General features: G+C 38.0%; 1 protein-coding gene across 3 annotated transcripts in view; it reads left to right on the top strand.

Annotated features, from left to right (window-relative positions):
• Positions 1-25,189, top strand: part of NCAM2 (neural cell adhesion molecule 2) — a 534,690-nt gene that overhangs the window by 365,007 nt on the left and 144,494 nt on the right. For all 3 annotated transcript variants that reach the window (XM_061627895.1, XM_061627894.1, XM_061627896.1), the window contains 2 exons: positions 4,807-4,967; positions 7,750-7,895. In XM_061627895.1, coding sequence (XP_061483879.1) covers positions 4,807-4,967; positions 7,750-7,895 — 307 coding nt within the window. The remainder of the gene's footprint in view (positions 1-4,806; positions 4,968-7,749; positions 7,896-25,189) is intronic.

Below are 25,189 nucleotides of genomic sequence, written 5' to 3'. Positions count from 1 at the left end.
TTCCCCCTTGTTTGATGATGTGTTTTTTGGAATATAACTTTTGTTTAGAAGAAAATAACCAGAATTCAGATGTGGGATTATTTTTGCATTTGTTTCAAAATATTATTCTCCTCCTCATAAATTTGAAGAAAAGGCATATTCTGTATGGCATGAGAAAGCTGTAATTTGAAATAATGAAATAGGATTGTTGCTAATATTACAGATTACAGCAACATAACATTCCTTTTGCTTAAGTTGTAAACCCCTTAGTTAATATATTATCTATTTATTATTGATGTAAGACATTTATATAACACTTTTCAAGTGGACCCCACAAAGCAATTTACAAAAGGTTATTGGGTCAGTCCAGAAACTTTCACCATGGAGTGTTTGCTGCACCATTTTTTAAAAAATTCCAATATAATTAAATTCCTACCCATATTGAGACATCACAAACACAAGTAGAAAAAAATTGTTTTACATTTTATTTTATTTATTTTATCTATTTATTTATTTCATTTTTAAACTGCCCATAGCGAATAGCTCTCTGGGCGGTGAACAAAACAATCTGATATACAGGATGTTCGGAATGGGGGAAGGATCTAAAAACTGGTGCTGCAACATTTTGTGTTATCTTTAATTTCTCTGCTTCTATAATGATATCAGCTTCAACCATAAAGGTCTTATACACCATAGTCTGGACTAGGGTTGCCAGGTCAGATGCATCCAAAACCCTGAGATTTCAGGGGTAGGTCCTAGTGATGTCACTGGGGTTGGTCCTAGTGATGTCACAGGAGAGCGCCCTAGAGATGTCATTAAGCATGATACATTAAGCATTAACCACTGTTGTTTGGAAAATACCACTCAAAAAAAAAAATCTCTGATTGGAAATTAAGATAGAAATCTTAGCTATTTGGGGGTGTTCCCAGGTCCAGCTGAAGTGATGAGATCATTCCTTCTCACTTGCTTAGGGAGGCTGGATAGGGAACATTTAATCTAGCCTACTTGCTTCTGACAAGAAGGGGTTAAGTGCCCTCAGGCCAGGCCAATCACTAGAAGGCCATTGTAGGAAGAAGGGAGCTTAGTGATGTTTGATGAGAACACTCAGGAGTAAAGATGGATGCTTACTTTCTAATGGACTAGGCCCCATGAATCTCAACAGGACTTACTTCTGAGTAGGTATGGTTAGGATTGTGCTGTTGGTAATACTTTAGGGATCCTCTGCAAAGATATTGATATCCAAGCAGGGTTGGCAATCCCCTGTCTAGAATGCCCTGCCCCTATCTTTTAACATGGCTGCTCCAAATGTCTTTACAAACATGACTCTTCACTGTAGAGAGAGGTTTGAGAAATGAGTAAGAGTTAAGAAGATTCTCTACCCTTTCTATAGTGTGGGCTGCTATAAACTCACTTTGATAGCTAACCCAATTCCAGTGAGTAATAATTGACAAAGATAAAACACAAGTGGTTTGGTCTAAATTCAGAGGCAGTAGCAGTTGAAGCCACACTTCCCAGTATGTGGATTCTCTTTTACCAGTGTGAGGCAAGAAACAACCCACCATGCAAACAACAAGGTGCATCATCAGTGGGTATAAGGGGGTTGATCTGACCACATGGAACCACTGTTGTTGCTTCTATGGGTGTATGGGAGTGGGGTCAGGTGAATGAAATGCAAATCGAAAAAAGGAAAACAAAAGACAGTGATGATTTCCTAAATGCAATACCATACCAACCACAACAAGATTCCTATGAGTAAGACAGAAAACTCAGCTTTCCACAACCAGTCAGGGTTCTTAACCACAACTAAAAAAATCCTGGCAACCAGTCAGCCAAGTCACAGAAATCCCCATGCAGAACAACCTGACCCAGGGGCTGGAGTCAGTGCAGAATATTGTGGTACGATTGCTGACATGAGTGAGACCCTGTCAGCACATAATACAGTATCTCTGCTCTGAAATCTCTACTGGTTGTCAATTTGTTACTAGACCAAGTTCAAGGTGTGCTTTCCATGTTAAGGGTACTATATAGTACTTATTCTGCTCTTGTAAGAAACCCATCCTTTAGTGTGGCAGCACCCATACTTTGGAACTCCCTGCCTATAGACATTAGGCAGGCACTTTTATTGTAGGTTTTTTGGCATCTGCTAAAAACATTTTTGTTTATGCAAGCCTACCTAGGCATATTGAACCTATTATGTTTTTATCTGTTTTTAACTCATTGTTGATTTTATTTTGAATTTTTAAATAACTGTTTTAACTGTTTTTGCCAATAATTTGATTGTTTTAATTCCTTCTGTAAACCACTTTTTTACAATAAAGGGGTATATAAATGTTGTAAATAAAATACATAAATTAATTTTGGAGTCATTGTGGCCCTTAGGTCTCTTTCCACTTTTAGGAACAAAGGAATCTACCTTATACTCAGGCCATCTGGTACCATCTAGTTCAGTACTGATGACATGGGCTAGCATTGGCTCTTCAGGATTCCAGGCAATAATCTTTTCTTGAGATTGAATTTTGGACCTTTACATGAAAAGCATATGCCCCACCACTGAGCTACAACCCTTCCCTAGTTTAAAAAAGTTATCTTTTAAAATTGTTCTTTTCAATTCACTAATGAATGCACAGCATACCTAGGGCACAGCCACAGCACACCATTCATTAAAAGCACATTCAACACACATTTGAAGCACATGAATTCCACCACAGAATCGTGGGAACTGGCGTTTGTTAAGGGTTCTGGGAACTATAACTGTGAGGGGGAAACTACACTTCCCAGGATTCTTTGGGGGAAGTCATGCTCTTTAAAGGCAAATTGGGTGTGCTTTAAATGTATTGCATGGATCTACTTCATCAACTTTGCCTGCATGTAAATAATTTTAATTAATTTTTAAAAAATGAAAATCATCTACAAAGTTTACTGGGTGACTATGGGCTCACCATCTCTCAGCCTAATCTGCCCCTCAGGATGAAAACGGAGCACTCCAAAGAAGAAGAGCACACTTAAAATGTAGAGGAAATAATAATGTACAACCATAGTGTGAAAATCAGATCCTTATCAGGACATACTATGAAAAAATATTGATATAAGCATGACTATCAAATATATTTATTATTTACACAACCTATAAATATATTTATAGTGTAAACCTATGTATATTTATGCAGAAGCCAGTGCCAATGTATTCAATGGGGCTTACTCAAACAGGAAAGCATGCACAGAACTGCAAACTCAGGTGATAAAGAATTTCACTCATCCAACCCAAAATTCAAAATAATGCCACTTTAAGCTGTTTTGCAACTGTTTTATACTTGTTTTTACGGTTATGGGATTTAAATTGATTTTTTTTCTTTTTGTGAACTGTCTTGGTTTCCAATTTAAATCCTACCTCACAGGATTGTTGGAAAGACTCCACATACACACACATAGAGGAGATGTAAAACTACATACAAACCATATAATAGTTTATTGTTAAAACCAGTTCATCATTGCAGAACATTTTTTAAAGAAATAAAATCAGTATTAGTTCCTACACAATAAAAGCAGTGATACCTAAGGAAGCCTTGGCTCATTGCTTTAAAAATTGGATTGGAGAGGGAGAGAAAGATTTACAACACAAACACCATTCTTTTCTATGTTCACTCAAATGTTCCATTAATTTACAGCACAATCCTAACCATGTCTGCTGAAAAGTAAGTCCTATTAAATTCAATGGGGTTTACTCCTGGTATGTGGGATTAACACTGCAGCTTTACTGTCAGAAAAGTATAGGATTAAAGCTTCGTATTGGGAAGGTTTTCAAAACAGGCTATGAATTAGGCAAATAAACTGCCCTCTTCAACAGTCCAGAAAAATTTAAACTTGTTTGATTCCTCATAATTAGAAAAACATAACACATTGTAATGGTTTTGATCTCCTGCACAAGAGAGAAAAAAACTTTAGCTTACTCACTTTATGAGATCTTTAGACAAGTAGGAAACAGTATTCTGACCTTGCAATGGGTTCTAGCAATGGGTTATGGAGGTCAGCAAGTCCCTTGTCAATCATAACTCTGACTTCACTTAGTGGCTACAAACCTGAAGGTGGGGTTAGAGCAGCCAGCTACGAGCTCATTTAACAGAAATTGCAGGGGGGTGGCTGAGGCTTTGGTATATATCTCTTGAACCATACCACCTAGAAATTTATCTTTTTTAAAGAAATTAAAGCTGAGAGTCTTGAGATTGAGGTGACTGACCCAGAGACCTGGAGAGGACCCCAAAAATCTGGAGTCTCTGAGTGAAAACTGGAGACCTAGCAACCCTAAACTGAGCATACATTTATATATATAGTAGGGGCCTGCTTTTCAGCATTCTGCTAATACGCCGTGAGCTCCATCCTCCGCCCCTTTTTCTCTGGGAGTGGCATAGTGTGCAATCAGCTGTGGTACGGGGAGCTGCAGCAGCCATTTATATTCAATTTGGGTGAAGTCTACTGGGATGATGGTTAGAATGTCTGATGTTAAAATGGATTTATCTAAAACTAATAGTCTGACCCCAGTTGATTCAAAATTAATTTGTGTAGTCATCAGTTATGCAGTATATCATATTAAAATGCATTGCCTTACAAAAATAAAATCATTAATCAGTAAGTTACAAAACTATGTATATTGACACTAGGATGTTCTGTGGTTAAAATGATAGTGCTAATAATACTAATGCTAATGCTGCTGCTGCTACTACTACTACTAATAATAATAATATGCTTGCCAGTTTCAGATCAGATGATGAAATATGAACTTTCAGATGATAAAAATATGCTTTGTGTTTATAAATCCTTTCTATTCCTTAGGAAAGGAAAAAACATTGAGGAAAATGACAAATATGTACTAAAAAGCAGCAATACAGAATTGACCATTAGAGATATCAAAAATATTGATGCTGGACCTTATATCTGTGAAGCAAAAAATAAGGCCGGGAAGATGACAAATCAGACATTTCTTCAGGTTTTTGGTAAGTATTGTTTGGTACATCTGCCCGTTAAACATCTTTCTTTGAGCCTTTCTTTGAGCCTTTCTTTTTCCCACTCAACCTGGACAGTTTTTTAAAAAGTTTTAAAAACGTCTTTAAAAAAAAGAAAGAAAAGGTTTGAAAACATCTTTAAAAGCAATTCCAACACAGACACAGACTGGGAGAAGGTCTCAACTTAAAAGGCCTGTTGATAGAAGATCTTTAGTAGGGGCCAAAAAGATAACACAGATGGCACCTGTCTAATATTTAAGGGGAGGGAATTCCAAAGGTTAGGTGCCACTACACTAAAAGTCCATTTCCTATGTGGTGTGGAATGGACCTCCTGAGGTCACCTGGGCCTCTAGCGACAAAGATGGATCCAGGAGCACCCCCAGACTACAAACCTGCTCTTTCAGAGGGAGTACGACCCCATCCAAAGCAGGCAACTGACCAATTATCTGAACTCGGGAACCACCAACCCAGAGCGTCTCTGTCTTGCTGGGATTAAGACTCAGTTTATTGGCCCCCAACCAGCCCACCACTAAGTCCAGACAGCAGTCCAAGGTTTGCACGGCCTCTCCCGATTCAGATGTTACAGAGAAATAGAACTGGGTATTGTCAGCGTACTGCTGACCCATTGCCCCAAAGCTCCTGATGACTGCTCCCAAGGTTTTGATATAGATGTTAAACATCATGGGGGACGTTGCTACCCTGAGGCACCACACAGCACAACTTCCAGGGGGCGGAAAGACAATCACCCAGTGCTGTTCTGTGAAAACGACCCTGATGTCAACAGACCCCTGACAATACAAAAAAGCTCCACTGGATGGCTACTTGAGGATGTGATGGTGGCAGAGACTTGGGCCTTCTTCACCTGCACAGTAGGCACAGTTATAATGTGTTACTTGTGCCCGATCAGCCTCATAGCACATCTTTCGCCACTTGCATTCTAGTCATTGTCCAGCCTGTTTCATGGTTCTTAGCTCACTGGTGTATCAGTGTGCAAATCGGACTCCACAATGCCAGAGAGGGCGCTCAAGGGCAACCATGTCAAGAGCCCAACGCACCTTGCTGTTCCACAGCATGACAAGGGCTTCAACAGGGTCACCTGCTCTATCTACTGGGAACTCCCTTTTGCTAGCTGCCCCTTTTGGACTAGGAATGCAATAAATTGTATTCCTCCAAAAATAGTCCTGAAGTCTCTATAGGAAAAAGAACAGAAGATTCTGCACATCTATACATCTGCACATCCACAGCAGTAATGGCAGCAATCTCTAGGTGAACGGCCAGTCCTCTTCTCTGGAGCTGATAGAAAGAGCTCCTGAGGCAGACATACAAGTGCAGAGGATGGAGCTTAGTGAAGGACTAACTAAATGCACTGAAATTTGGGGGACTGGAAACTATACTTTAGTAAAGGTTTAACTGCATAGGGTACCCTTTATCTATAGAAGTAATTTGCTTCCATTCACATATATGGGGAAAATAAGTTATGTACTATGAGGTAATATTCCAATAGTGTACACAAGAGATACACTGAATTTCCTCCAAGTATCTCGGTGATGTTCACACTCTTTCTTCAGATACATGTGTCATAATATTGGGCAGTGCAAAGGGTGATTTAATGCAAGTACGGGGAACCTGAGACCCTTCAGATGTTGCTGGACTACACTCCAACTCCCATTAACCTCAGTGAGCATGACCAATGTTCAGGAATGATGGGAGATTTACCCCAGCAACAACTGTGTGGCCTCAGGATCCCTACCCCAATTAATGTATTAGCATTCTGCAAGATCCCTTATTGTAAATCTGTGCCTTGTGTGTGGGATTTTTAAATTGGTTAAGGCTGCCAAATGAGTAAATATAATCAGTTAATTTGGTGATGTGAAATGCACTTTTCTAAATTACAAGCCTAGTTCAGAAATTCACAACAATCAATATTCCCAGCAATCAATATTTTCATCAACAGTATGGGATTAACACTAACAAATTTCCATATGTGCACCTAAAAGCAGCTGCCTTTGGGTGCCTGGTCTGATGAAAGCTAGACCACATATGTGCAGAATCTCACTTTAATATATGCTAGAGAAGTTCTAGGGAAAATGGCACCCAGTTCATAATATATTTGAGCATAATGAGCTGGACAAAGTTGTCTATCAAACTAGTAAACTGTGTACTTCACCACCATCTGTTAAAAAAAGAATAAGATCTTCCCCAAGAGGGAAACTTCATGCATTACTGAATAACCTCTCTCTGTGTCCTGTGAAATATTTATTTCTATTCATAATTAAATATATTTTAAAATTCACAATACTTTCCTTCACATTCCACTATTAGGGGATACTTGTTTATTTATGTGGAATGGAACCTTCCCCATGGCTGCACCCCATTTGTAGAATGCCCTTTCTCTAAGACACTAACATTGTTGTCATTTCAGCATTCCCTTTTATTCAGGCTTTGTAGGTTTTTAATGAGTGTTTTAATATTTTATTCTCCTTAGTTGTTTAGTTTTCTTAATTTTCTGGTCTTTTAAGAATGGGTTTATTTTGTTTTGTTAATGGCTTTTAATCATTTATTTTATATTGTATCTTTCCTTGGATATTGGTGTTGATAAACACCTTGGATATTGGTGTTGTTATTGGTGATATTGGTGTTTAGATAAATAAATAGCATTGTTTATACTTCAAATCAAGAATGAGTAATATAATTTATATTTTAAGAAAAATAAATAACATTGCTTATACTTTTTCAAATCAAGAATGAGTAATATAATTTATATTTCTAACAGTACAGCCTCAAATAATACAACTTAAAAATGAAACCACTTTTGAAAATGGTCAAGCGACCCTTGTATGTGAGGCAGAAGGAGAACCTGTCCCTGAAATTACTTGGAAAAGAGCCATTGATGGAATAACATTCTCTGAAGGTGACAAGGTAAAACAGTCTGCCTTGATTTTTTGTAAGAATCAGGATTATGTTGAACAAAGTCTAAATATATCTCACTTTTAGTAAAAGAAAAATGGGGGAAAGCTGGAAGAAGGCTTAAGCACCAATATGACTTTGAGACTGGCATTTTTTGTTTAGAGAAAGTAGTAGAAGAATCCTGACATTCCATGTGAAAGAAAAATAAAGAGAAAATGGTTAACCATGGCAGACTTTAAGGAAAATACTCCTCCTTGCAGTTTGTTTTCTGAAAAACAACTGGAGGGAACACTTTTGAAGAATGTAACTTTAAGCTGTTCCTAATGTGAAGTGCCCCATCCACCTATACACACTTACTGGGTGCAAATTCAGTTGAACTCAGCAGGATCTGCTTCTGAGTAAGCATGTGTAAGTTTATTAATCTCTTAAAAAAATCCTAATGAAATTAGATATTTCTCTTTATTTTTCCCCCTCTAACCTGAAATCTCAATATCTTCTCTTCAAAAGTGCTCCCTTGTTTCATCTAGGTATAGTCCCGAAAACAAACTGCAAGAAACAGTGCCTCCCTTAAAATCTTTGGAGCTTATTCACATGGAATATTTTGTGGGTGATAGTCTCAGCATTTGAACAGATTATTATGAGATGAAACTTTCTAGTTCTGTGATTATTCAGAATCCCCATTGTCTTCAGATTTGAGGGTGTTTGGAATATTGTTTTGGTGCATCTATCAAGTTGTTGAGAATGCAGGAAGAATACAGGAAAATAAGGAAGAGCAGGTTCATAACATACCTAAACTATAAGGATGATAATGAAATGATGAAACTATCTGACAGCTGGAAATGGGTAGGAGATAGTCTTCGGAATGACTTCACATGACAAATTCTAGTCTTCACAGTTCTGTGTAATTGTTAGTGAACCCCAGTTCCAGCATGTACTCTCCTATCTGCCATCCACCAGTTCCTCACAGCTCTCACTTTTTTTCACTGCTCCTTTAATTGCTGTTGACTATTTTGTTGAACATATTTGTTAGTATTTTTAACTTGGTTTTATGAGCTTATTGTATTGTATTGCTTGTTTTATCCTGTAACATTCTTTAAGAGTGTTATGATAATTAAGCAAGATGTAAATACTAAAGTAAACTATTCTCTGCGTCTACTACTACACTTTTTTTCAGTTTTCTTAGCCTAGTATGGATGCCATGTTTTGGATCTTCCAAAGAATGTACAACATAGAGCTCTTTTGGGGAATTAACACACACTCCTGATTTAGCTTTTTGTTCTTGTATCCCAGAACTTCAGATATGAGGCCTCAGGCCAAGTAAAGAGGATAACAATGCACTGAATGGTTTACTTTCTCCATAGGAATTATTTATTTTATGACCTAGAAATATTGACCTTTCACAACTTGCCTCTGGCTGGAAGAGAATCTCCACACATATTGTTGACTGGCAGGATATAAGGCTTGTGGTAGACGATACAGCATTGTGTGGAATCTCACTGCTGTTAATGTTCCTAGTGTCTGCAAAGTTAGGTGCCTCATCCACCACTGTGAATCTACTCTACCCTTCTTTATAGCCAATTTATCAAATTTATCTTCTGTGTGCTAGTATAGTTTGAGACGTTGGTTGAACTTGTGCTCTTCCAAATATGGTGCTTATTTCAAAGAAATTGATTGCTGTTTTGGGGACAGAATTTTGCTTGGACTGTTTGGACTCATAGTCAGCTGAGATTACTAAATGCAGCTCCACTTGCAAAAATATATTTTATGAAAATTATCTATGCAGCTGAGCAATGCAAAGACAGAACTACAAATACAAATGTTCTCTTCCATGAACTAGAAAATTGCATTTGCTTGTCTTTGCACATTTCCTTCTATGAACTGAAATTTCATATAGGTTGGTTGGGAATCCCATATGAGTTGGTTGCAACTATGTTGTCTGATTCTCATGAGTATTGTACTGCGTGGGAAATGATGTCCTGTGGAATTGGGCATTCTTTGCTTCCACCTTCTCAGCTATTGTTGATTCGGTCCTTGAACATTACTGTATCAAGTTTTTCAAGACATGTTCTCATCCTGTTTCTTGTAGGCCATCTGACCATGTTGCTTCATTCTATCTACAAGTGTTTATGGCACCTCCTTGTATCAACTGTTCTTGGAATATATCTTCCTTCCTCCCAGCTTTCCTGTTTAATCTAGTTTTTGAGTAAAGATTTTTGTTTATTCCACATATTAGCAAAGATGATGATCCAAAATTGAGGAAGCAGTTGTTGACAGTTTTCAACTTATTTTGAAAGCTGTTGACCATATTGGAAATATGTCGACCATATTGGAAGGGGTCAGCCCTTTTTAATCCAACACTTAAAAAAATGTTATACACATTTAAAGAGTTAAAGTAAGATCCAATTAAGTGTCTCTTCTTCACAGTTGAGATCAAAGTATCTAGGGCATTTTTATTTATTTATTTATTTATTTTGAGAGGGGGGACTAATGGTACGTTTCTGGTTCTGTGCACTGTGGTTATCACTAACATGAACATATAGGGGAATTAAGAGTGTACAGACCTCAATTTATATCACTTGATTCTAATGTACCACATTGTATTATGCAAGCAATCTATATTTCTCTCCCTCCGCTCCACTGAATTTCACAGAGGATAGGCTGTAAAAAATCTGATCGTTCTACAGCATGTTGAGAATAGGGATAGAAGGGTCTCCCCATGTTGGTTCTTTCTGTTTCTAATTTTTCTATTCTTAAATTCGGTTCTTCACATTTTTGCCACCATTTGTGTTTATCTAAAAAAAACCACAAGCATTTTCATGTTAATTTCTCCTAATAATCACATTTTTGTATGCAGTTTTGACTAATGTACACATTTTGCAAGCAATTTCTCAATACAGCACAGTTCCGCATATTATTTTCACTAATATTTTCATTTTTACACACATTTTTCCCTTATATATGCATTTGTTGTAAACATTGGTTGGATGGAGAACTGCATCACAAAATTCGGATAAGTGTGATTTTGGAAGAATAGCTCTGTTTTATTTCTCATATTGTTTTGGAGGAAGTGAATTTGATAAATTCAGCTTTAAATACTAACTTAACTAAATTTCTCCCACATCCCTAGTTGAGAATCGAATTGTAACCTATTACTATAGTGTGAACCCTTTCTTTTTATTTTCCTGGGATTTAACATGAGGAATGTGTGTATGTTGTCTGTAAATTTTGTCACTTCTGTTTGTTTCACTAGGTGAAACTAATGTAATTATTATACAGGGACATCACCAGATGTGGTGGGAGCTCAACCTAGGAGAATGGGAAATAAATTGGGGGGGGGACATAATCTTGCTTTATAAAGAAGCCTGAAAAATTTACTAGCCTACTAGCATCCTGTGAAGTCCTCTATTCCACAGACAGCATGGAAACACAGGACAATAGCACCTTAACAGTCTACTAAAAGAAACTTATTTTCTACCAATTTTCTATCAGAGGAAGGACAAGGAACTCTGTATCCTCTTCTGCCAGCCCTCTTACTTGCCTGCATGCAATCCCATACACTCAGGTGCATGGAATTCTTTATCTCATATGGCTACTGGTAAACTTGTTAGATATAAAAATAGCCAAGTTTGTATTGCAAGTTTTGCTGGTAAAAGGCATACACATTTTGAAAGCTTGGGTACAGTGTACTTAGACTTTCAAAAAGCGTTTGACAAGGTACCTCACCAAAGACTTCTGAGGAAGCTTAGCAGTCATGGAACAAGAGGAGAGGTCCTCTTGTGGATAAGGAATTGGTTAAGAAGCAGAAAGCAGAGAGTAGGAATAAACGGACAGTTCTCCCAATGGAGGGCTGTAGAAGGTGGAGTCCCTCAGGGATCGGTATTGGGACCTGTACTTTTCAACTTGTTCATTAATGACCTAGAATTAGGAGTGAGCAGTGAAGTGGCCAAGTTTGCTGACGACACTAAATTGTTCAGGGTTGTTAAAACAAAAAGGGATTGCGAAGAGCTCCAAAAAGATCTCTCCAAACTGAGTGAATGGGGGGAAAAATGGCAAATGCAATTCAATATAAACAAGTGTAAAATTATGCATATTGGAGCAAAAAATCTTAATTTCACATATACGCTCATGGGGTCTGAACTGGAGAGAGACCTCGGGGTTGTAGTGGACAGCACGATGAAAATGTCGACCCAGTGTGCGGCAGCTGTGAAAAAGGCAAATTCCATGCTAGGGATAATTAGGAAAGGTATTGAAAATAAAACAGCCGATATCATAATGCCGTTGTATAAATCTATGGTGTGGCCGCATTTGGAATACTGTGTACAGTTCTGGTCGCCTCATCTCAAAAAGGATATTATAGAGTTGGAAAAGGTTCAGAAGAGGGCAACCAGAATGATCAAGGGGATGGAGCGACTCCCTTACGAGGAAAGGTTGCAGCATTTGGGGCTTTTTAGTTTAGAGAAAAGGCGGGTCAGAGGAGACATGATAGAAGTGTATAAAATTATGCATGGCATTGAGAAAGTGGATAGAGAAAAGTTCTTCTCCCTCTCTCATAATACTAGAACTCGTGGACATTCAAAGAAGCTGAATGTTGGAAGATTCAGGACAGACAAAAGGAAGTACTTCTTTACTCAGCGCATAGTTAAACTATGGAATTTGCTCCCACAAGATGCAGTAATGGCCACCAGCTTGGATGGCTTTAAAAGAAGATTAGACAAATTCATGGAGGACAAGGCTATCAATGGCTACTAGCCGTGATGGCTGTGCTGTGCCACCCTAGTCAGAGGCAGCATGCTTCTGAAAACCAGTTGCCGGAAGCCTCAGGAGGGGAGAGTGTTCTTGCACTCGGGTCCTGTTTGCGGGCTTCCCCCAGGCACCTGGTTGGCCACTGTGAGAACAGGATGCTGGACTAGATGGGCCACTGGCCTGATCCAGCAGGCTGTTCTTATGTTCTTATGTTCTTATGGGTATAAGATGTGATACACTAGGATAGCTGAAAGGAAGGTGGAATGGTAGATGTTTATGGCTGCTGGTACAGTTCCAATTATAGTACATCATCTTAAGTGAATAGGTACTATGGTACTATGACTGCAAATACTGTTTTAAATAATTGGCATGGTAATTTCTATTTTTTTCCTACAACTGCTATCACAGTGTGAAGATATTAATCAGTGACTAAAGGATATTAAGATTCTAGTAACTGACATAGAGCATTTGTTTGCATTTTTTAAAAAAATCATTATGCATCTATACAATGTAGTTGCTGTGGCCAATATACCCATGATTCTCAAAGACATGATGCATGGAATAAAATAAATATGAGAAAGACAATACATTAAAGAGTAGTATCTAAAATTTATTTTCTCTTTTGTTTGTATTTTAAAAGGTGATGTTTAATAAACCCATAGGTTGTTTTCATTCTTGCGAGTGTAATAACATAACCAGTGGAACTGACAGTGTTGGTTATTTGGGGTAATATCCAACTACATCATTTGCAGAGTAGACCTATTAAAAATAATGGGCGAGTTACTGAAATCTATTGATTTCTATGAGTCTGCTCTAAGCATGACAAATGTTAGTTGATGAGGAGGAGGATTACTATTATATTAAATTTCTCCCAGAGGAGCCCAATATGCAGAATGTCTGTGGTTGTAATTGTATCTCACATGTATCCTCTGATCATCTGATGGTTCTTAGAAAAACCTTTAGATATGCTTTCATTTTTCTAGCTCCGTGAAGAATACATGGAACATTTATGCAAAATGCTTAGATTTGGCTTCTTGATTGGTTTGTAAAAATCAGGCAGTAATTGTTACAGAGTTCTGCTCCGTAGTAATTTCATCCACCTCTCTTCTAGAAACCGCCCAGAGAGCTTTGGCTATGGGGCGGTATATAAATGTAATAAATAAATAAAATTAGACCCCACACACACACACAAATCACAATATACTCCAAATCCCAATCCTCCAATATAACAATTGATTAATTGTTTAAAAATACACAAGTTCAGTTTGCTCAAAATAGTGAAATTACATACATTTTTGCAAACTTGAATATTAAATAGGTGTTTAGTTGCTTTGAGAACTCCATTCAAGTAGAATACATCTCCAGACATAAAGGATATTGCTCCACTGATGGAGGCATTAGTCAGTGGAACAGAGAGGGAGGCAATTTCTGGCAATTCCTAGCCCCATCCCTCCCTAGCAGCTTTCTGCAACCCCCCCGTCCAATCTGCTGCTTAGGATTGAAAAATCCAGAGCAGTTTTTGGCAATATCTAATGGCAAATTTCAATTACATTAATATTCTTATATCACCAATGTTGCCTATTTTTCCTATTCTAGATGATTACTGTTGCTGCTTTATTTTGTATCGCCAGTGAAAACATTCTCCCCTGTTTTTTAGTCTTATTTTGAGTTAATTTGTGGGAAACATTTAAAGTATCATTTTTCTTCATTATTTTCCTTTTTTACCTTCCTACAATTACAGGCACACCAATGTCAGCTCTTTCAAGAACAGAAGAAGTAGTATTGGGTTTGGTATGTACAATGCCCTGTGTCACCTCTTTCTATAACCGACCAAAATGTTGTATGAAAACACCAGCATAAAGCAGTGATTAATCGTATCTCATATTGCTACCATTTCTTAAATTATGTCTAATGTTCTCAATACGTATTGTACCTGTATGTAATGATAACTATCAGGTAATTTTCAGTACATGCAAAATGTCATTTCTACTTTGAAATCTTTAAAATTAGCTGCTATGTCTACAGATGGACAGAAAGCCAAAGCAACAAAATATTTTTGCTTCAGGGTGAGTTTTCATGTAGTGATTTAAATATTGATAATCTCTTAAATGGGTTACTGCAAATAATTTCTTCCCTTAAGGGGGGAAACATGTAAAACCATTAAGGAAATTGTAGTATGTTGCAATGATTAGTACCTGCATGAAACTGAGAAATAAAGTGCACTTGTAGACTCCATTCAAGGTCTTCCAGTTTTTTAAAAATAATCTCGATCAAGTGCAAGACTCAGGTGTAATATGACTAAATCAGTACACAACAAGGAATATATGCATGGCAAAACTCTGGAGTTTCTGCTGTTTCCAACGTGTACCTGAATAGAATGCATTTACCTGAAGAATGTGGGGAATGTTGTGAATATTGCATCATAAACCAGAAGGGAGCTTCCATCAGCTTCTCCACATTGGTGGTTGTTGTGAATAACACGCCTTGCTCATCAAAGGTAGCTTTCAGCCTAGGAAGTCTTGGCCATCTGTTTCAAGTTTTGGAATTTTCATAACACCTTCAATTGAGATAGCACTTTTCGACTACATTGCTTTTCTTCTGCTTGAGGAGCTAGCTTACTGCTATAGTTGATCTACCTTGTGTCTGACAGTGAAGCCTGACTGACTTGCAAGTGTCTGTACTATTTTATTTATCTCTCCAATGGATGTTGGTTTGTCAACCATACAACATGCAATATATTTCTTGGCAAATGTGTGTATTTCATGGACTTCAAAGACAGTGCCATTTAATCAGGATTCTGGATCCGTTTGAAATTCAGTAAACCTGAGTAGGCCATATACTTGACTTTCTCAGCAGCTACCTTTTTGGCTGCTAACTAAACAGCAACTGAATTAAATAGTAGCAGTGAAGAACTAATTGTATACTAAGCATACAATTCAGGCACCATCTTGCTTTGGCTCTCCTACCATCTATACTTGTGGCAATTGTAGCTACTCAATTCCTAATGACTGTTAATACTAAATATTGCCTTTTTGAGGGGGATGGCTTGTAGTATAATCAAGAAACCAATATTGTCACATACATCATACATTTGAGAAATGGCAGTATTATACACACTGGAGCTCTATTTCCTGTCATTATAGCTGGTGACACATGGCATTCTTTAGATCTAAACCAAGTGATCATGTTGCTAACAGAGAAATGCAGTTGAAAATGCATCATGGTTATGAACAGTGAGAACCAAAATCAACCTATAGTACAATAACTATGTAGTTCTTATACAGGATCAAATAATAATATTCAAACATTTACTAAGGACCAAGTAAAAACACCACCATATTTTCTGAATTTATTCTTTATAAAGGATTTTTTCCTTCTCCTTGAACTATGTCATATAATTGTCTGCAGAATCTTATTCATGGACACTGAGATTTGAACAAAAGAAAATAATCTTACTAAGGATATTATAATCTGAGCACAAATTAGTCATTACTGCTTGCAGCTGTTCTCACATTGCATATCATCTTCCACCCAATTAAAAATGTACAATCTGAGCATTTTACAATTTTATCACATTTGCTGCAAAACAAAACAAAGCAAACTTCAAAAGCATCAGACACAGATAAATTAAATTGAGTTATAGTCCATTGTAATTTGAATAGTCTTATAACTGAATATCAACAAGTAATTCCCATCTAAGTCCTCTTTAGAGGTAGCTAATAAAAACTAAAACTAGGAGCCATACTCGTGTGTTGGAAAAAGGACCCTTCGCTCATCAGTTAGAGAGTTCTGGTTTACAAACTCCAAGAAGCTGGATTATGTTCCATGGAATCTGGAAATATCTGTATTATTTGTAATTCATCAACCTCACTATGCCCTGAGGATCCGTGGGTCTTATTGTGGAAAGAATAATAAATTGCAACAAGGAGACAGAATTTTATTTTATTTTAAAATGCAGTAAATTATCAGGAAATTAGGTGCTGAAAACAATAGAAAAATATCAAGTAATTAAATCTTAAATTTCTTAAAACAATGCTATTGAAAACACAGGGGGTTGCATCCACATGCAGGGTGCAATCCAAACCCAAGATCTGGTGGGATGAGTGGAGTTTGGAATAGGTGGATCTCCAACTGTGCTCAGCTGGGGCTATCCTGGCTGAAGTCCTTCATCCTATTTTAGCCAGAGATATGCCAGCATAATCCTCATCCCAGCTCAGATGAGGTTCAGTTGGTTGAGCCAAAACTGGCTGAGCCGAGGTTGTAGTAAGTCCCAAAAAAGGGATGTTGTAGGGGCAAGGGGGGTGACTTAACACTATTCCAAACTCTGTTCAGCTCTGTCACATGATCTAGTAACCTAGCAGGAGTATAACTGGCAAAAAGGGTGCATTAAATCAAACTATTTTAAAGCTTGTTTTCCCTATGCCAGGCTCAGAGCAGCTCGGCCAGCAGTAGCCATACTCCTGAATGAAGTTTGGAAAAAGGGTAAATTACACCATCATAAATTATCCTGATGTAAATTATGCTGGCTAATGCATCAGTGGAGTTTAATTTAGTCATCATGTTATCTTTTCGGCACCGGGTCAAGACTTTCCTCTTCTCCCAGGCATTTTAGCATGTGTTTTTAAATTATTTTAATTTTTTTTAATTGTGTTTTTAAATTGGTTTTTTGTGTTTTAAAATTTGTATATTTGTTTTTATTGTTTTTAATTGCTGTAAACTGCTCAGAGAGCTTCGGCTATGGGGCGGTATATAAATGTAATAAATAAATAAATAAATAATTTCAGTTGGTCTGCTGTAAGTATAAATAAGTCTGGATCTAACCAAGAAATTTCAGCATAAGTAATTGATTCTGCAATCTTAAAGACCTAATCACCAAGTAATAACATGTTTTAAATATTATGCAGATTTGCATTAAAGTATAGAGATATACAAATTAAATCTTTCAATTTGCTTGGTCTTGAATATGATTTTTATTTTGAATTCAGTTAGTTATTAACTCATGACCCTCCGTGGCGCAGAGTGGTAAGCGGCAGTAACACAGCTGAAGCTCTGCTCACGGCCGGAGTACGATTCCAACGGAAGGAGGAAGTTGAATCTCCGGTAAAAGGGGTCGAGGTCTACTCAGCCTTCCATCCATCCGTGGTCGGTAAAATGAGTACCCGGCATACGCTGGGGGGTAAAGAAAGGCCAGGGAAGGAACTGGCAATCCCACCCCATATATACGGTCTGCCTAGTAAACGTTGCAAGATGTCACCCTAAGAGTCGGAAACGACTCGCACTATAAGTGCGGAGACACCTTTACCTGTTTTAGTTATTAACTCTACTTTTAATTATGTGAAGAACCTTGGTTTTTTTCCCCTTATAGCCCAAATTTATGAGCTGCAGTGGCATATTAAGCTCTTAGGATTGTGCATAAAGAAACCCAGTTAGAGGACACCACTGATACTCTCGCTTAGGTCCACAACTTCTTGATTAAAAACATATCCACAGCTAATTTACCCCCTGAAAAGGATGTATCCATTTTTGACAAGGATATATAGAATGGGCAGAACAATAATAATCTCAACCAGCACGACCAATGGTTGGAGATGAAGGAAGTTGTAGTTCAACAACATGTGGAGCGACAGGTTCCCCATTCCTCTTTCACACAATGTCCTATTAAATATTTCTTAAAATAATTCCTAGACTGTTTCCCATCCAAGAATCCTGAAGAAGTTTACATAGTAAATTACAGAGTTAAAACATTAGCACATTTTAAAATAACAGATTTTACTTTTAAGAACATTTAAGCTCATTGAATATATCTCTATTTCTGGGTAAGATTTTTTGAAGTGGATTTAATCTTCTTAAGTTGGGGTGAGGAACTTTTAAGTGCAAGGGCAAGATTTTCTCATGGGCGATCTTCCATGGCTCACATACCAGTGGTGGATAGGGACAGAAGCAAAGCACCAGATGTGACTCTTACCTTTGCACATTGGACTACATTTTAGCCTTGCAAAAGCCAGAGATTTCCAACCTTCACACCCACAAATCTCTCTATTATCTATCCAAGCAAGAGCCATCAGATTCAATTTTAAATTTCTCTGCAGCTTTAGATGCAAAATAAATTCTAAGTACATCCCTATTATGGATGGGGGAAAAATTCAATTCAGATGTCATTTAAAGCCAAATCTATCAAATCTGGACTTTCCAGAACAATATGAGAACAATATGCTATCCTTCAAAATTCGCACTTATCCAGATTTTGAGCTACAGTTCTCTAACCAAACAATGTTTAGAAAAATACAAATATTGGCGGAAGTGTGCATAAAAATGAATATATTAGTGTAAACAGCATACAAAATGCATTATATTAGAATAAATTGCTTGGAATATGTATATAGTAGACAAAACAGCATGCAAAATATGTTTACTAGGAGAAATTCACAATAAAATGCTGAAGAATTTTCACGAACATTTTTAAATAAAAAAAATCACAGATTGGTGTAGAAATGTGGAGAACTAAATTTAAGACTGGAAAAATGAGAAACTGGGAGAACCGACATATCCTTCCATTTATACTGCCCATACTTTCCAGGGATGGCGCAAGACATTTTGCTCCCTGAGGCAGAGCAGCAAATCCCCCCCCCAAAAAAAATCCCATATCAAGGGGCAAAGTATCCAAAGACATCTAAGTTATGCTGGAACCTGACACAAAAAATCCCACAAGCACCCTTTGCTGTTCTGGGCAGTAAAATACAATAATAATAAATAACTACAAATTTGCTGCTTTTTCATAACACCCCACATCAGCTGGCTTATTCTGCCTAATAGCACGACCAGCCTTGATCCTTTCTCAGCAAACATCTATACAGTATAAAATTATTTGAGTTGTATTTAATGGTGGCTTTACACTAAGAAAATTACAGCCTGCTGGATCAGGCCAACAGCCCATTAAGTCCAGCATCCTCTTCTCACAGTGGCCAACCAGAGGCCGGTTGGAAGCACAAACACAGGACCTGAGTGCAGCAGCTCTCTCCCAACTTGTGATTCCCAACAACTGGCATTCAGGGGCCTACTTCAACAGTGGAGGTGGAACACAGAGCTTGGAAAAGTTACTTTTTTGAACTACAGCTCCCTTCAGCCTAATCCAGTGGCCATGTTGCATAGGGCTGATGGGAGTTGTAGTTCAAAAAAGTAACTTTTCCAAGCTCTGGTGGAACATAACCATCATGGCTAGTAACTGATGATAACATTGACCTCCATTAATTTGTTTAATCCTCTTTTAAAGTTATCCAGGTTGATGCCCCCCATTATCTCTCATGGTAGCAAATTCCAAAGTTTATCTACAAGCTATGTGAAAAAGTAATTTTGTCTGTACTGACTCTTCCAATATTTAACTTCATTGGATATCCCCAAGTTATAGTGTTATGAGAAAGGCAGAAAAACCTTTCTCTGTCCGCTTTCTCCACACCATGCATATTTTATACACCTCTATCATGTTACCTTTTACTGATCTTTTCAACTCAGTAATGGAACAGCTGCGCAGTGCCAATTCCTCCTATCCAGTGCATCCCTTCAAGAGCTTCTCCCCAGAGTTGGGGGACCTTCTGAACAGTATGGGATATGGTACAAAGGGTTGCAGTTTGTTGGAGGATTTCTTGAAATGGATGCTATTGGATACAACCCACTGAAAATAAATTAGATAGCTTTCATTGAGATTTTAATCTGATCCTATTATTAATGAGTGATAGCTAACATGATTTTGTGGAGTGTAGAAGTTCCTAGATGTCTGTCTAACTGACATCTGTCTTGATATTTTTATTTTTGTTTGGAATGTAATTTTGATACTGCTGTTTTGGAAACAGTGCAAACATGAAATCTATTTAGAAGTAAGCCCCAGACATACTCCCAGGTAAATGTGTATAATATTGCACAGTTAATTGTATTTTAATACACAGTATATTTTACTATTTTGTTTTTCATTTAAAATGCCCTTGAGGTTTTTCTTTAAATTATTATATATTGTGTGTGTGTGTGTATTTTAAAATAAATAAATAAAACATCTATCTAAATTTTGTACTGTGGATGGAAAGAGAAGTTTGTTATCACAGGCAACAAAACTACATTTACTCTGCTATTATATATTTGATTTTATCTGTGTAACATTATACCCCCTTTAGGATGCACTCCTTAATGTGGTGAGGGGGTTTGAGAGTGTTGAAGAAGCTGAGAGCAAAGCCGTCGGGAGTCTAGCAGGGGCACCCAAGGCAGAATGGTCAAAGCTGAGACACCAGACTAAGATGCATCCAAACTCAGAGGAAGCAATGGTAAACCACCTCTGAATACCTCTTACCACAAAAACCCTATGAACAGAATATCCAAAATGCAACACAAGATAGTGCTGGAAGATGAGACCCCCCCAGGTCAGAGGGCACTCACTGAGCTACTGGGAAAGAACAAAGGACGTATGAGTAGTGCTGTGACAAATGATGCATCTGGGTCAAAGCCAAAAGGAAGCCCAGAGACTGATGTGCACAGATGCGAAAGAAGAGTCAGGAGTTGTACAACACACACAATAGGAATATGGAATGTGAAAAGCATGAACCAGGGAGAGTTATAAATTGTCAAGGAAGAAATGGACCATATCAACATTACAATACTTTGCGTGAAAGAATTAAAATGGACAGGAATGGGACATTTTCAATCAGGCAACAACAAAATATTTTATGCAGGAAATGAGAAATTAAGAAGAAATGGGGTTGCTTTAATAGTGAGAAGTGATGTAGCAAAAGCAATTGCGGTCGATGGGTGAAATAATACGCAGACAACAGCAGCTATGGTTGAATAAAGGGCCACTGTATTAAATTCAAACAAAACTTTAAAGCGACCTGCAGAGGTGAAACCTAAGTGCGGGAACTAACAATAGGCAATCAGCTTGCCCTACAGCTCTCGGGTGACCAGCCCCTGCTGGAGCCAAGGGCAAGCCCCTTTTGCTTACCCCTGCCCCGGCCACACCTTTTAGGTGACTAGGGAGACCTTCCTACGTCACCCAGCCCCGGGGCCGTAGAACCCTCGGGTGGATGAGGTAAGTTGGCCCCAAAAGCAGCCCATACCCTGTCTTTGGGCCGTAAAACCCTGAGAGACAGGCATCCAGAACCACCCTTCACCTTCAAAGGTGCCTAAGGGGGCCACCTAGCTGTCGTTACTAATTTCCCCTCCCGCACTTTACCGAACCCGTGTGCCAAACATGTCCCCATTAATATTTTGATTTGAACCAAATTAGCCAAATTAGCCAAAATAAACCTATTAAGCACGACACCCCCTAACCCATGTTCCTCCATCCCCCAAAGTGTGGAGTAGGCAAAAAAACCTGCCTGCCAATGAGGGTGGTCAGGATAAAAATTCCTACTCGGCCCCGAAGCGACCATGGGCACACTGTAAAAGAGGGAGGGCGGGGTGGGCGTCGCGAGCCAAGAGAAAGTCGGAGGATGTGGCGTGGGCTTAAAGAGGCCCATTGGCTCCGCCCCCTCTGTGCAGCACATCGTGCGTCATCTCAGCGCAACGCACGACGTTGCCTTACCTCCCATGGCTTCTGTGGCTTCACCCCGGGCCGCAATTGCGCTGCCGCCTCCCATTGCTTTCACAGGTAAGCGGAGCTACATTTATGAGCTACAATGTAAGGTCTGAGCGAGTGATATCGATGAGGTTAAATGGGAAACCTATTAACATAACCATCATCCAAGTCTACGTTCCAATGGCAAACACAGAAGAAGAAGAATAGGAGAGATTTTACGCAGAAGTACAGGAGGAAGTTGATCACACACCAAAACAAGATGTGATGATAATCATGGGAGACTGGAATGCAAAAGTAGGAAACAGAGAAGAACTAGGGATTGTGGGAAAATGGGGCTTAGGAGATAGAAAAGAAGCAGGAGAAAGACTTATTGAATTCTGTGAAGCCAATAATTTGTTTCTAGTAAATGGATTTTTTGAGCAACCGAAAAGATGACTGTACACGTGGACATCACCAAGTGGTCAATATAGTAATCAATTGATTACATAATTGGTGGCAGAAGGTGGAGAAGTTCCATACCTTGCAAAAACGACCAGGAGCAGAGCAGACTGCGGTACAGATAATGAACTGGCCGTATCGAAAATCAGTTTGGGTTACAGCAAATAAAAACACAGCATAATTAAAACAATAACTAGTAGGGCTTACCCAAGTAAGTGTGCTGAGGAATGCAGCCTGAAGTATTTATTGTTAAATCTTTACCAAGTTATTAATATTATTATAAACAATTTTATTATATTATACATTTCTTCTGTATAATGTTAAAATACATGCTTGTAATTGTTCATTCTGTTACGTTCACATAACTGTGTAAAGGTTTGTTTTACATACTCTGATATTACTTGTGACTTTTCAGCTTATTAGACTTTTATTTGATATTTGGACTCTGGCTTCAGGCATGTTGCACTTAATTCCATTCCCCCAACGATTCCTTACCTCATAATTTCCACATTTTGTTTGATATTTCACATGATGTAACAGCCATCTTCAGAAATCTAGATAAGTGATTCCAGAAATAGTCTATTTGCAAGCTTTGAAACCCAGAAAATTATAGAAGTTTTGTGATTGCTGCACCCACTCACATGACAGTATCCTGGCATGTACTGTGTACCTGCCCTTTAGGCTTGAGTCAATTCACCTGACAAAAATTGTTCTGGTATTTTGGAATACAGGGAACTGCATTGTGCATGTGCATAATGGGTGGGCAATGGCAACAAGTCTGTTGTTTGTTGTGGTGTAAATGAAATTTAGCACAATAGGGCATTGCATCGATCAAAAAGCCACAATTCCTTAATGCAACAGGTACTTCAATGTGAAAGGAATGTTAGAAATCGGGACAGAACTGGTACTTTTATAATCAGTTAAACTAATGCAATAAACCCCATGTCTGAATGCAGCCTCTGTTTGTTGTTTGAAGAAAGCCAGTGGTCAGGCTTTCTAGCAGCAGTTGTTCAAAATAACTCATTGACTATTTATTGCAGTTCAAAGAATTGCAAACAATACTGCTGACTCTTATCTCTATTTGTGTCCTATAAGTAAGGTTTGGAGGGGAATTGACAAAGTCATGTGGGCTCCTACTGGGTGGAAGGGCAGGATATAAATTAGACAGATAAACAGACAGATAGATTGATAGATAAATGGAATACTAAGATAAGGCTGAGAAGCAAGGAGCTCTTATTCCCAAACCCCATTTGATGCATGTGTATCACATTTTTCTGCAAACATAAAATTGGCACTGTATACAAATCAGAAATATTGTTTGAATGCAGTTGAAATCAGTTGGGTACTTAACTGTATCATTAGTTTCACAGGCACTTTAGTGTACTTACTCTAGACTGTATTCACTACTGATTATTTGTACATTATTTACAACATTCTATACACTTTATTTTTGGACACATAATGAGAAGACCTGATTCATTAGAAAAGATTATAACGCTTGGAAAAACAGAAGGAAGTAGAAAAAGAGGAAGGCCAAACAAGAGATGGATTGATTCCATAAAGGAAGCCACAGACCTGAACTTACAAAATCTGAACAGGGTGGTTCATGACAGATGCTCTTGGAGGTCACTGATTCATAGGGTTGCCATAAGTCGTAGTCGAGTTGAAGGCACATAACAACAACAAAATACACTTTATTATTTATATAGTGTTTAATACAAGTTAAGTATGACTACAAATAAGACTACACAATCTAGAGAGTACATGCAGTTTCATGGCAAATGCGTCACAATTTTTTGTTTTTTTATAAAAGCAACTGTCTTCAGCAGTCGTGTATACAGTCATAATATTTAACTCCTTCTGTTTACACTATGCTGGAAGGCTTACTTGCATTTTGTAGTTTGCACTGGTTTTTGGCACACACACGCCAACATGGTTCTTTTACATTTTTCCATCTGTATTTTTCATGGTCATTTTCAACATGTCAACCTTATTAAAATGAAAATATCCTGGGATGTTTTTATTTCCAAATTTATTTGTGAAATTTTGTGTTTTAGAGGGGATGTGACTGATTCATTCTAAGTATCCTGGTTTTACATTTCTGGTAGAGATTTGGAAATAATACCAGGATACTTACAATTAGAACTATTTTATTCCATGCATTTCTATAAAACCATTATAGTCATTGAGTAACTTCCATGCTATTCTTTAAAGAGAGTGAATGTATGTCTGTTTACTAATGGCCACAGCATCAATGTCCCACATGTATGGAAATGCAGGAGCAAGCCTCAGCCTCTTGACTGTTCCAGGTACCATGCAAAGGGCATAAAGTATATAGTACACGGATTGATGATGTAGAGCACACAATCTACATGCCTTTACACATGTAGGCTTAACCCACTCAATGCCGATATGAGTACAGACTTCTCCAATGCATGTAGATGACATCAGGTCTGAGTTGAACTCTCCGAATGGGAAAGCAGAATCACTGTTCAAATTTTCATTCATTCATTCATTTTACCCTTCTGGATTTCCATAGCTCTCTCAGCTCAGTTTCATTCTGTCTTCA

Source organism: Rhineura floridana, chromosome 5, assembly GCF_030035675.1.
Source record: "Rhineura floridana isolate rRhiFlo1 chromosome 5, rRhiFlo1.hap2, whole genome shotgun sequence".
Classification (NCBI taxonomy): domain Eukaryota; kingdom Metazoa; phylum Chordata; class Lepidosauria; order Squamata; family Rhineuridae; genus Rhineura; species Rhineura floridana.
This window is presented reverse-complemented; position numbering and strand designations above follow the sequence as displayed.